Source organism: Nicotiana tabacum, chromosome 10 (genome assembly GCF_000715075.1).
Source record: "Nicotiana tabacum cultivar K326 chromosome 10, ASM71507v2, whole genome shotgun sequence".
NCBI lineage: Eukaryota > Viridiplantae > Streptophyta > Magnoliopsida > Solanales > Solanaceae > Nicotiana > Nicotiana tabacum.
The window spans coordinates 127679693-127693261 of record NC_134089.1 but is presented as its reverse complement, the minus strand read 5'-3'; the positions used below and the strand labels follow the sequence as shown (position 1 = coordinate 127693261).

The window sequence follows — 13569 nt, the reverse complement described above, 5'->3', positions numbered from 1 at the left end:
CTTTATTATTAAATTTTTTTTTTTTAAAAATAAGAGACCAAAGTTGGTCGCTAACGTCAAGAATTAATTTTTTCTTTAATTATAAGCGACCAACTTTGGTCGCTATATTTCCAGAAATTATTTTTTTTTTTAAAATGGAATAGCGACCAAAGTTGGTTGCTTTTGTGAAATCTGGGTTAAATAGCGACCAACCTTGGTCGCTATTGCCCAGAAAATTATTATTTTTTAAGGGAAAAGCGACCAACTGGCGACCAAAGTTGGTCGCTTTTCTTGGGATATTTTTGGCAGAAACTGCCTGTTTTGGCAGCTACACCACCTGCCAGCTTACCAAAATTCCTAAACAGGCATTTTATGCCTACAACAACAACAACAATAAACAACAACAATAACAATAAAAAGCAACAAGAACAACATTAAAACTAACAAACTATAAAGTTCAATAGAACTAACACATTAAGCTAACCAAACTAAGTTAACTGTTATTTCAAGCCCATTCGAAAACCGATTGTATTTGTCTAGTTGAAAGTGTATAAAAGTCAAGGATTGTTTTGTACATTATTATCATCACGGTTTGATGAACTTTCATCACCAAGACGGTATCCAGAAGGGTGTACTTGTCTAGGACGGGAAGAACGATCACGGGGAGGACGGGAGGAATGAGCACCGGGAAGGCGAGCCTCTGGCGATTACTCACGAGACCGGGGAATCGGAAAACTGCCAGAAGCTAGAAGAGTTTTGATATGCTCTTGCATGCCAATGTACTGAGCATCTCTAAGCTTTTCTCTTTCCTTGGCGGCTTCTAGCTCGGATGTGAGCTTTGTCACAGTCTCCCGCATAGAGGAGAGGCTCTCCCTATCAAGTTGCTCGGCTTGCGAGAAAGTCCTTATTCCTTGCATTCCACACTTATAGCGATGAAATTTCTTAGTAGGAAGCCCGTATACCTTCCCCCATTTTGGACCGCCAGCAGCCTGCGTCCACATTCTTTCAGCATCCTCGTCCGAAGGTTGGATTGGGTCGCCCAACTCACTAGGTGGCTGACTGCGTATAAATTCCTCCACTTCAGCTGTGAAGCGACCCTATAAGAAAAATTACATTGAATTAGTATTTCAAAATTTATATAAAATTAAATCAAAATACTTAATGAAAAGTGAAAACTTACATGTACAGTCGAGGCTCGGCCCTCGACCCACCTTTCTTGATCCGTCTCTTTCTTCTTCTTTACAATATGAGTCTCCTTGAATAACTCATCTTGGTTCATTGGACGCCCCAACTTCTTTTCCTGAAAACTCACAAATTTTAGTTAATAAACAGAATAGATATACTTTGAAAATTAAAATACATTAAGCAATTACGTACCATTCTTCTCTTTATTATCCCTAGGCTGATCGCACCTCCAGTGTGCAAGGATCCTCCCTTCTCAGATGCACGAGCTCTCTTTCCTTTTTCGCTCTTCGCTAAGAACTCTGCGGTAAGTCATTGCCTTTGCAAATCCTCCCATAAATTCTGAAGCAACCAGCCATGCTTCTGGTTCAACTTTCTAGCTTTGGAGAAACAATGTGACAACCGTTTGCGAGCTTTGAGATAAAAATTTGCAGCCACATCCGCGCTATAGCGGTGTTCCCATACACACTTGCTCTATATTTAAAAAGTTAAATATTATATGGAAATATCATATTTAGATGGAAATATCATAAAAGCTATATTCGATATATTATACTTAACTTTTATTAGCTAATAATTATTCAAAAGTTAAGTGCATTAACTGCGTATAATATAGGCTATAGCGGTGTTCCTATACACACTTGCTCTGTATTTCAAAAGTTAAGTATTATTTGGAAATATCAAAAAAGCTATATTCGAATATAATATTAGCTAATAAAAGCTAAGTATTAATGCACTTAACTTTTGAATAATTATGTATTAATGCACTAAGCTTTTATCGAATATATATAAAAGCTATATTCGATATAATGTTAGCTAATGCACTAATACTTAGTGCATAGTATAGCCTTTGCAAATCCTCCTATAAATTCTGAAGCAACCAGCCAGGCTTCTGGTTCAACTTTCTAGCTTTGGAGAAATTATGCGACAACGGCTTGCGAGCTTTGAGATGAAAATTTGCAGCCACTTTCGCGCTATAGCGGTGTTCCTATACACACTTGCTCTATATTTTAAAAGTTAAATATTATATGGAAATATCATAAATATAAGTAATTATACTACTTAAAAGAACATTTATACCTTAAATTGATTGAAAATTTGCTCCTTCAGCGAGAATGGGAATTCACTCCAAGTCGCATAAGGGCCATCATAAAGCTTTCTGGTAGCTTTGGTGATTATCCTCGTAGTAATATTACTCGGGATGAACCTACCATTTAATAAAAAAATACATTAATATCTTAGTAAAACTGTACAAAACAATAAACGTAAAAATAACAAATAACTCTTACCCATCACCCTCAGGGACTATGATGATCCTGCCATATTGATCATAATGCACCTCCTCGTCATCATCAGCATCACCGTCCGAAGCATGTATATCAGAGGCATGTGTGGAAGGTGTAGCGGGGGTCAGAGATAGTATCTCGCAGGCGAATGCCTGAAATAGATGGAGTCCCAGATGAAGATGGTTGCGAGCCCTGTGACTGCGACATAGTTGTATGGGCCGCAAGTGGACATGACACTGATAGCTGTGACCCGAGTGGTTGTGACCCGAGTGGCTATGGCACTGATGGCTATGATCCATGTGGATGTGACATGGATCGATGCGATCCATGCGATGCAGATGGCTGCGATCCACGTGGTCGTGTGTCAGTTGGACTGTATGTCGGACGTACAGTCTTATGGCCCTGTGACGAAACACCTGGTGTCTGCACGAAGGTGTAGGGCTGGTAATGCTGTGGCAGCTCAGAATATCCCTGGGGTGGAGGTAAAGACATATGCATAGGTATAGGCATCTCGGAGGCAAAGATTGAGTATTATCTTCTACCCTCCTCTTTGGTTTCCTAGCCTTTTCTCGATCTCGAGAATTAGTAGGATCATTGTTACCTCGACCCTTGCCTGTCATCTGCATAATATAATACATATTTAGATTGAAACATATACAGAAACTAGCTATAAACGAGAGTTATTAAAGAAACCAACTTTTTAAAGCTCATCGACGTGTAGTTCCTCGTCCGAGAATTCTTCTTCCTCACTAGTTTGAGCTTCATCAGTTGATTCTTCTTCCTCGTTTTCTATAATTCTTACTTCATTTATATCAACTTCTTTCAATATGTGTTCAGGATGTTCCAAATCATTTTCTAAAACTTCGTCCACTATTTGGTGAACACTGGAGATATCATTTTGATATGCAACATCTAACACATTCTCGACTTCAACCCTACCCACAGGCTTAGTTTTTATTACAACCCACCAATCGGACTTATTCCGCCGCAATGGATAAGGAGCATAATACACTTGCCTAAAATTATGTGCAATTATGAAAGGATCGTAGCGATCATACTCCATCGTATGATTAACTTCAATTATGTTGTATTGATTGTGTACTCTTGTACCCCTTGTTGGATGTGGGTCAAACCACTTGCATCTAAAGAGTATCAATTTCTTAAATGGCCAATCTGTATATTCTAGTTCTATTATTTCTTTGAGCACACCATAATAATCAATATCTCCATCTTGATTGCCATCACTACCTTGAACCCATACCACACTGTTGTTGCTATTTTTATTTTTAGAGCAATCCTCTTGTAACGACCCGACCGGTCATTTTGAATAGTACAATCCTGTTTTCCCATTTACTACTAAATTCATGCTTTACAGTTGTTATAGGATTCGCCGAGATAATTGGTTCAGGTCCGGTGAAGTTTTGAAATGAATTGAGACACTTAGTCTCCAAGAAGAAAGCTTAAGTTGAATAATTTGACCGGAAGGTGGAATATGTGTAAACGACCCCGGAATAGATTTTTGATGATTCCAATAGCTCCGTATGATGATTTTGGGATTTGGAGTGTGTCCGGATATTATTTCAAAGTCCATAGCTAAATTAGGCTTGAAATGACGAAATTTTGAAAAAAAAAATTAAAGTTGGAATACATTAATAAGAAATTTTCGAATTGAGAGTTTTTTTTTTAGGGAAAGAAGCACTGAAGCTTCTAGAGACCTATACAATATTATCATTATTATTATCTCTTTCAGATTTTTTTGGGGGAGAAGAGAAAACAAAATTAAAAATTTGGGACAGAAGGTAGTGTTCAGACAAAAGTGGATTCTTCTTTTGGTCTCCATTATCTTTTTGATTTTTCAAGTTTCATTTAGATTTCAGAAAAATTAGAAAATAAAAATACGACAACATACACTTATGCTTCTTCCTTTGGTTTCTGATATATAGCTTCCAAAATATGGAATATGATTGAGTCGAATCTATTTTGATTTTTGATCGTGTTTGGCGTCAGAATTTTTTCTAGCTACCGTTCGCGAGTTCCGATTGTGGTTCATGTTTATCTTTGTTGCTGTCTCTCTTTTGTTTGGATCCTGAAGGAAAAATAATGCATTCCTCGATTATTCTATTGGTGTTAAAGACAATTTTGGGTTAGCATGTTCAATTCCTTTTTCTTCTTCTTCATTTAATCATATTTGGAGTAAATCTAGTCTCAGGAGAGCCATTAAAAGATGGATTAAAGTTACAATAATTGTTGAGATTTGTTTAGTTTCCTTAGAATTTTGTTCACTATTTTCAGCATCTCATATATTTATTTATGGATTTATTTTAGGATTGAGTGAACTTATTTTGCACTGGATTTGCATTTGGTTTGGTTTTTAGTCAAATAGGGAGTGGATATTCATACGATTCTTTATTATTTTAAAGCTATTAAAAAAATAATATTTTCCATGTGTTTACTTATTTTATTTTATTTTTTGGTTGGAACATGGATTATATGAGCTAAAAGTCCTCCTCAATCGTCCTTTTTCAATCTTCAAGTAAAACGGATTCAACATATTTGCTGTAAAGTTAATTTATCACTATTTTGCTTTTTTCTAATCTATTAAAGTTGATGTGAAGTTGGCTGTAGACTACTATTGGAGTTGAATTCTCTTTATTCCTTTAAGTCCTAGAGGCTAGAACTTAGCAATAGTGAATTTAGTATCTCGGTATCCTAAAGAGCTATTGTCATCAACTTTGGATGCTTGGCATGTTTGTTAAAATGGGTTTCTTTATTAATTTGCATATTATAGTATAGTATCCATAATAGTGTGAGCTTGAGCTTGGTTTGTTTGGGGTATTAAAATGACCTGGAGTAAATTGAAACTGGAGGGGCAAGTCAACACGTAATTGGATGTTCGAATTTTTGCAAATTTTTAGTCGGGTTCCGAGGCGTGGGCTTGGGTTGAATTATTATTATTTCTTCATAAAGATCATAAATTTATTGTTCAAATTAATTTCCTATAGTTGTATTTATAGTATGAAATTATTTTGGCTAGATTCGAGTCGTTCAGAGTTGGATAATCGAGGGAAAGACCTACTAGTGGATTGAGTTAGCGTGACTTGAGGTAAGTGACTTGTCTAACCTTGTGTGAGGGACTTTCCCCTAGGATTGGTATTAATGTGCTAAATGAAAGTCGTGTACATAAGGTGACGAGTGCGTACACAGACTAAATGTGGAAGGTTATACTTTTAATTTGTGTAGATCACTGTTGCATATTAATTAAATCATTTATTCATGTTTTATTCATTGTCATTAAATTATTTTCATATAAGTGAAACTTGTCTGACCTTTTCTTGCTAATTGCCTATCTGTTAAATTGAAGCTTTATTTCTTTTATTTGTGCTCATTATTTGAAGGTTGTGTTTTCTTAATTTAATTATTTTTTTATATGAAGTATTTGGCATTTTAAAAATGGGTATGGAATCAAGGTGCTAAATTTGGGAAATCATTATTTGTTGAAATTTTTATATTCATTGTGATTGAGCCGCTAGCTCCTTATTGTGGAAAATATAGTTGTTGTTAATTTATTTTGGTAAGTAGAAATATTTGACCATTTGAGGTACAAATTGTGATATTAATACGCATGCGGCGATATAAGGTCTGGGTATTGAAACACATATGGTGAGATAAGGGTGGCTTGATACGCGTGGCTAGTAGGGGAACTACTAGAAGTCATGCGGTGAGATAAGGGTGGCTAAAACGCGGGACGCTATTTCGGAAAAATATATTTTTTTAAAAAAATTAAATGTGAAGGCTTCCGCGATGATATAAGGAAATGGGATGTTGTGAATTTATTTATGATTTGGGACTACGAGGCGGTACCTCGAAAGTTCCCCTGTTGATATTTCTTTATGGTTGCATTTACTTTCTAGTTATTCTATCATTTTTATTTATTAAATTAAAGCTTTCTCTTTAGTAAGTTATTATTAATTGATCTTATTCCGTGTTGTTAAATTTTGATATGTTCCTTATGTGACTTGTTTCCATTTGTCATTACTATTATCATATTGTTGAACTTATTGCCTTGTCTTTTATTATTTTTCCAGTAGGGCCCTGACTTGACCTCGTCACTACTCAACCGAGGTTAGGCTTGACACTTGCTGGGCACTGCTGTAGTGTGCTCATACTACACTTCTGCACATTTTTGTGTGCAGATCCAAGTACTTCCTATCAGACTAGGTATTAGTGAGCTAGTTGTACGTGGAGACTCCAAGGTATACATGCCAGCGTCCGCAGACCTCGGAGTCGCCTCTATATTTACTATCTCGTTTCTTTATCTTTATTAGACTCCGATGTTTAGAGCTATGTTAGAACTCTTTTTAAGAGCTTGTGACGTGTATTTTTCACTGGGTTTTGGGAACTTTATTATGTACTAAATGGTGGATATTTTGAGAGTCTTAATTGTTATTTTGATTATTTCGTGTGTTAATAGGCTTACCTAGTCACAAAGACTAGGTGCAGTCACGATACCCTATGGAGGGAAAGTTGGGGTCGTGACACCTCTGTATGAAACTTATAACCATTCACAATGTACTTAGACATTGTTGTGACCTCAAGCCTAGGTCCCCAAGATATATCTTTTAAAAATTGATTTACACCATTATTTGGATCATTTACCTACATATTGTTAAAAAAATTCATAAGTTAGCATAACTTCCAAACATTGTTTACCTACATAGTGTTAGAATATTTTAAGGAGAAACTTACAAATTGTTTGAACCACGTATCAAATCTCGTATATACAGCATCATGGCCAAATTGACCCACGAAATGACTGTGACACATCAAATATTTTTAGTAGTTGCATTGAGATGTAATCACAGTAATTTTTATATTTTGATAACTACTAAATCATTACTTACTTGAGAAATGGTACAACTTCGGGATAATTTAGCAACACGTGAAGTGCAGCTGACTTGAACTCCATATCACTCAAACGTCTCTTTCTAACATCCTTAGAACATCGGCCTGGTTGATTGAATATGGACATAGGCGGATATAATGGATCATTCTTAAGGTCGACCGTGTGCCTGTTGGGCCTATTCTTAGCACATGCCACATTACTCTCAAAATAATAAGAACAAAAATGAGCAGTTTCTTTTGCAAGATAAGCTTCGCATATATATCTTTCAATCCTATTCCTCTGCTTAACAAATTGTTTGCATTTACCAATTGTCCTACATAATTTCAGGTTAGCCAAGAACATTCAAATAAAATAGAAAATTACATCAATAATATTACCTCTCAAAGGGATACATCCATTTGCATTGAACAGGCTCTCCAAGTCGTTCATCGTGTACAAGGTGGATTGGAAGGTGTTCCATCACATCAAAAAAATCACATGGAAATATCTTTTCCATCTTAGTATAAGTTACACGAATGTTTTGATCCATCCGGAGTAGGTTTTCTTCCCTTAATGTGGAAGAACACAAGTCTTTGAAAAACAAACTAATCTCTGTGATAGGTTTCCAGATTCTTTCAGGCAAACCACAAAATGCAATAGGCACTAAGGTCTCCATGAAAACATGACAGTCATGACTTTTCAAATGGCTCAACTTCCCTACCTCCATATCAACTTTTTTCCCAAAATTTGACGCATAACCCTTAGGCATCTTCAATTTCGTTACCCAATCACAAATTTGCTGTTTTTCCTCCAAAGTGAATGTGTAACTTGATTTGGGTTTGAAAACCTTACCATTGTTTGCTGTCTGCAAGTATAATTCAGATCGCCTGCAATATTCTTGTAAGTTTATTCTAGCCTTCGGGTTATCCTTTGTCTTACCTTTAACATCCATCATTGTGTTGAACAAATTGTCAAAATAGTTCTTCTCAATATGCATGACATCAAGGTTGTGACGGAGAAGATTATCCTTCGAATAAGGTAACTCCCAAAATATACTCTGTTTCGTCCAATTATGAGTAACTCCGTATCCGGGGAATCTATAAGGTGGAGCTTCAGTAACTTTACTGAAGTTCTGGACCCTCTCCCAAATTTCCTCACCTGAAAGTATCGGAGATGGAAAATCATATTCCATTTTATTCTTTTTGAATGCATTTTTCATCCTTCTAAACTCATGATCAGGAGGCAATAATTGACGATGACAATCAAACCATGATTGCTTTTGGCCATATTTCAAAGTGAACACTTTACTATTTTCCATGCAGTAAGGACAAGCTAGCTTCCCAGCAGTCATCCACCCAGACAACATTCCATACGCAGGAAAATCGTTAATTGTCCACATTAAATTAGCACGCAAATTGAAATTCTGCTTGGTTGATATGAAATATGTTTCAACACCATCGTACCACAATTATTTTAGCTCATCAATCAAAGGTTGCAAATATACATCAATCAAACTTTTCGAATTACGTGGACCGGGGATAATACAAATTAAGAATATATATGGAGTAGTCATGCACAACTCAAGTGGTAGATTATAAGGTGCAATAAAGACAGGCCAACATGAATATGGTGTCGCAGATACAGAAAAAGGTGTGAAGCCATCCGCACACAGACCTAATCGAATGTTCCTTGGTTCACTAGCAAAATCTGGATATGTCCTATCAAAGTGCTTCCAAGCTTCTCCATCTGAAGGATGACACATAACACCAGGTGGTCTTCTATTTTCAAAGTGCCATCTCATATGAGGAGCAGAACTCATCGACGCATATAACCTCTTTAACCTAGGTATAAGAGGTAAATAATGCATCGACTTGATAGCGACCATATTCGCGCTAGAAAGCCTCTTGAAACGAGGCTTTTCGCAAAATTTACAACTGTCCAAAGCTGCATCATCTTTATAATATAACATGCAACCATCTTCACAACAATCAATTCTCATTGACGAAAGTCCTAAGTTAGAAACTAATCTCTTTGCCTTATAGAATTCAACAGGTAATTCGATATCACGGTCAACTAGTTCACGCATAAGGTCAATGAAAGAGTTCATGGCTCCTTGAGAAATATTCCAATCAGATTTCATACTTAGTAATCTAACTGCAATAGACAACTCAGAGTGCGGACTTCCGTTACGTAGTGGACGACTAGCTTCCTCTAATTGTTCATAAAAATGTTTTGCATCATCATTAGGAGTTTGTTCAACATTTTCATTGGGCTCATCCCCTAAGTACATCCCAAAAGCATCCACAACCATATCATGAATTCTAGAATCACGATTTGTATTCTCCACTGACCTACTACTTTCACCCACAACCATGTTATAAAATATCCCATGGTTACCATCGATCTCTCCATGATTAGTCCACACAAAGTAATTTTCTATAAACCCCCTTCTATAAAGATGATGCTTAACTTCCGCCGGTTTTCCAAACTTCATACAGTCGCACCTAACACAAGGGCACCTAATTACTCCTTCAGTTAGGTATGGTGGAAGTGACATTGCATGTATAATAAAGTCATCCACCCCTTCGACAAAATCCTCCCTCAATCCCTGTCGATTAGGATAATTCCTATTGTACATCCAAGTACGATGTTCCATCTATACAAATAAAACAAGAGGAAATTAATTTAGTTAATTCATATCCTAATCTTTTTTTAGTTAACTAAAAGTCCAATTCATATCCTAAAATTCTTTAATATAACCTTTTATTTCTATTTGTATAACATTTTGCAAAACAAGAGCTTATTGAACAAAGAACATAATAAATTACAAAACGTTTTCTCAATGAATACCAAAAGAGTTCGTAAAAGTGAACTTATGAATAAGCAACCTAAGATTTCAACACAAGAGCTTAATGATTTTAAATGTTTCATGTCCTTTGAAGGCTTAAATTTAGTATTTTTAATATTCTTTCTAAATTAGTCTACCTAAATAGTTAATTTATTTTTTCTAAACTTATAGAATTACAAGAAAATGAGCTAGCAATTCAAATTTATTCGAGAGAGAGACCATTTTTTAGGAATTAGTAGGGTTTAGGGTTTCTTCTCTTCAAACAATTTCTTCCCCAAATTAGTAGGTAAAACTAAATATTTTGGACTAAATGTATTAATAAGAACCCTAAAAATTACAAATAATATATAACTTTGAACCCTAACATAGTTGAGCTAACTTTGAACCCTAACATGGAGAAACTAAACCCTAACATGGTTGAACAAATAATATATAAATTTGAACCCTAACATGGAGAAATTAAACAAAATCAGTGTATTCGAAAAAAACAAAGAAAGGAGAGAGAAACGTACCTTGGGAATGGAGGTCGCCGGCGGTGGAGCTGCTGCCGTCGGTGGTCGTCGGTGGCGTGGGTGGCGCCGCTGCTGCTGGGAGTCGGAGGGGGGAGGGGGTTTGAGTGTGAGAGAGAAAAGAGAGATTTTTGGGAATTTTTTTGAAAGAATGGGAGGGGAAACCTGGTTCTGACACTGGAATTAAAAATAGCGATCAACTTTGGTCGCTATTTTGGTAGCTAAATAAGTTTTGACTGTTTGACCAAAATAGCGACCAAAGTTGGTCGCTATTTCTAAAAATAAATAAATTACCTTTAATTCAATTTAAAATAATGTATATATGCAGTATAAATTTAGGATTTTAATTCAATGTTAATACATATGTATAGTATAGTCTATTATTTATATTAAGTGCATAGTATACAACAGGAAGAGACTCGCGTTCAAAATAGGAAAACCCAAGGTACGATCATAGATCAAGAGATAGAGAGTGGAGGAGAAGAGATCAATGGCATAACATATATGTCACGACCCAAAATCCCAACCCGGTCGTGATGACGCCTCTCGTGAGGACAAGGCCAGCCAATCAACAAACATCTCTTTATAATTACTTAGCAGGAATAAGTCTAAATCATGGGCAATATAATCTTAAATGCGAAATAAACGTGATAGAACAAGGAAAATCATCCCAACTCAGCCCGAAATCGGGGTGTCACAAATCATGAGTTACTACAGAGTTTACTAATATTTTACAAAGTCTGGAATTATCATAAATAACAAAGATAAGGGAGAAAACGGGGCTGCGGACGTCAACAACTACCTCGTTACTCCTAGTCATCGCCTGGCCTGGAAAGAATCAGCGCTCATGAGCGAACTCAGCTCTGCCTGTATCTGCACACATGGTGCAGGGAGTAATGTGAGTACTCCGACCCAGTGAGTAATAAAAGTAACTACTGTCCGAAGATAAGAAAGCCTAGTAAATACACAAAGTAAGCTAAAATCCAAATATGCAGCAACATATGGAACTGAGAAGCTAAACAATAGTATAGATACAAATACATGAATACAATGCAATACATATGATGGTACATTCCCATACCCACTGCGGCATGCAGCCCGAGCCATCCCTATTTATTTATCGTCGACGACGCTCACTGGGGGTGTGTACAGACTCCGGAGGGGCTCCTACAGCCCAAGCGCAATATCTTGGTCAGTCATTGTTACCTGACCGGTCAGCCATTGTTACCTGACCAATTTATATCATACAGTGCCATTGTTACCACTGTTCAAGTATATCATCCAGTGTCATTGTTACCACTATTTCAAGTATATCACACAGTGTCATTGTTACCACTGTGTCAAGTATATCACACAGTGTCATTGTTACCACTATTTCAAGTCACTTTATAATCAGTCCAGAAAATAATATAATAAGCCCCTTGGGCATTTACAAAACAGAAGTTCCCAGCCCGGAATACATTTAAAAATATCATTTAAGTTTTCAACACTTAGAATTATGGCTGAGTTTACAAAACAACATTTAAAACCTTGGACTGAAATTAAATGATATGCAAATCATGCTAAGCAGTAATATCAATCCTCGAAGGATTTTACAAATCGGCACAAGGCCCCAAACATGGCATCAAGCCCAGTAATATCAATGAAGTATGTGTATCAATCACCAGTATAGTATAAACATCACACGGGGTGGACCAAGTCACAATCCCCAGTAGTATCCGACCCCGCACTCGCCATGGAGTGCATGTCACGCCTCAATATAGCGTTACGATGTGAAAGTCCGGGGTTTCAAACCCTCAGAACAGCATTTACATCTATTACTCACCTCTAGCTCGCTATGCCCTTGCCTCTCTAATTGGCCTCCTCGTGTGACGAATCTGCCAAAAATCACACAAACCTCGATGAAGTTCGATTTCTAAAAGACGGGGTTTTAACCATACATATCTGAAATTCGCCCCTTAATGATACTATAATGATCCCATACAGTTATGTAACTTCAATCTACAATATAACACTCAATATGGCCAATATTAGTACTAGATCCCATAAATTATGCCATTTAGGCATATTATCAAACATCTTGTAGGAATAAATATTTACACCTCTTAACTATAGCATTGGTTCCTCCAACTATAACCATTAACCAACAATTCATCACACTATTATTCTTTAACAATTTATACTCCTAACATCACATGTGTGATCAATTATTCACACCCAATCCAACAAAAATTCCATCAAATAAACACCTCTAAATCCCTACCATGTTCATGTATTTAAATAGGGAATTTGTGGCTTCCAACCACCATACAATAAGTTGTAATACTTGACTCATACTCATATTTCCATAATATATCCATATATGTGAGTCTAAGGTGTAGGATTTACCTTTTGGAAGAAATCTTGCAAAACCCTTCTTTGAGTTCTTGAAGGAATTTCTTGAAAATCTAAGGATTTTTAAGATCAATCCATGTTAATATAAGTGTTTGGGAGTAGTAATCAACTCAAAATACTCCAAAAATCTTACCTTAGGAGTGCAATTAGGTGCCTTGGTCGAATTGGGGGTGTAGAGGAAGCCCTAAGCTTGAGAAATGACTCAATTCCTTTCATTTCCGGTCTTTAGAGTACTTAAAAACCTTCAGTCGCGTAGTTCGCGCGTTGTTCGCGCGTTTTGCTGAGCATTCTGCCTCAGACGCGCGAAATGCGCGACTTCGCGCGATACTTCGCGCGTTCTGACACCTGACCAGTGAAATGGTCATAACTTCCTGTTTACACTTCCAAATGACAAACGGTTTATTGCGTTGGAAACTAGACTCAAAGAGCTTTAATTTGATAGGTTGTAGCTCACACAACTCCTTATATAACGAGAGATATTATCGTTCA

General features: G+C 36.5%; 1 protein-coding gene and 2 long non-coding RNA genes across 3 annotated transcripts; 1 reads left to right on the top strand and 2 right to left on the bottom strand.

The window, feature by feature from the left end:
• Nucleotides 1–494: 494 nt before the first annotated feature.
• On the bottom strand, nt 495–1643 carry LOC142164904 (uncharacterized). Its single transcript, XM_075223609.1, has 3 exons — nt 1357–1643; nt 1160–1279; nt 495–1076 (listed from the first exon to the last, which is right to left on the bottom strand). Exons 1-3 carry the CDS (start codon nt 1357–1359, stop codon nt 687–689), a joined length of 513 nt encoding a protein of 170 aa, XP_075079710.1. The 5' UTR covers nt 1360–1643; the 3' UTR covers nt 495–686.
• An 811-nt stretch (nt 1644–2454) lies between these two features.
• On the top strand, nt 2455–7269 carry LOC142164903 (uncharacterized). The gene is made up of 3 exons (XR_012695987.1): nt 2455–4590; nt 5482–5550; nt 6533–7269. It is a non-coding gene; the product is annotated as an uncharacterized LOC142164903 (long non-coding RNA).
• Nucleotides 7270–11251: 3982 nt separating this feature from the next.
• On the bottom strand, nt 11252–13280 carry LOC142164902 (uncharacterized). Its single transcript, XR_012695986.1, has 4 exons — nt 13214–13280; nt 13075–13133; nt 12512–12563; nt 11252–11559 (listed from the first exon to the last, which is right to left on the bottom strand). It is a non-coding gene; the product is annotated as an uncharacterized LOC142164902 (long non-coding RNA).
• Between the last annotated feature and the right edge of the window lie 289 nt (nt 13281–13569).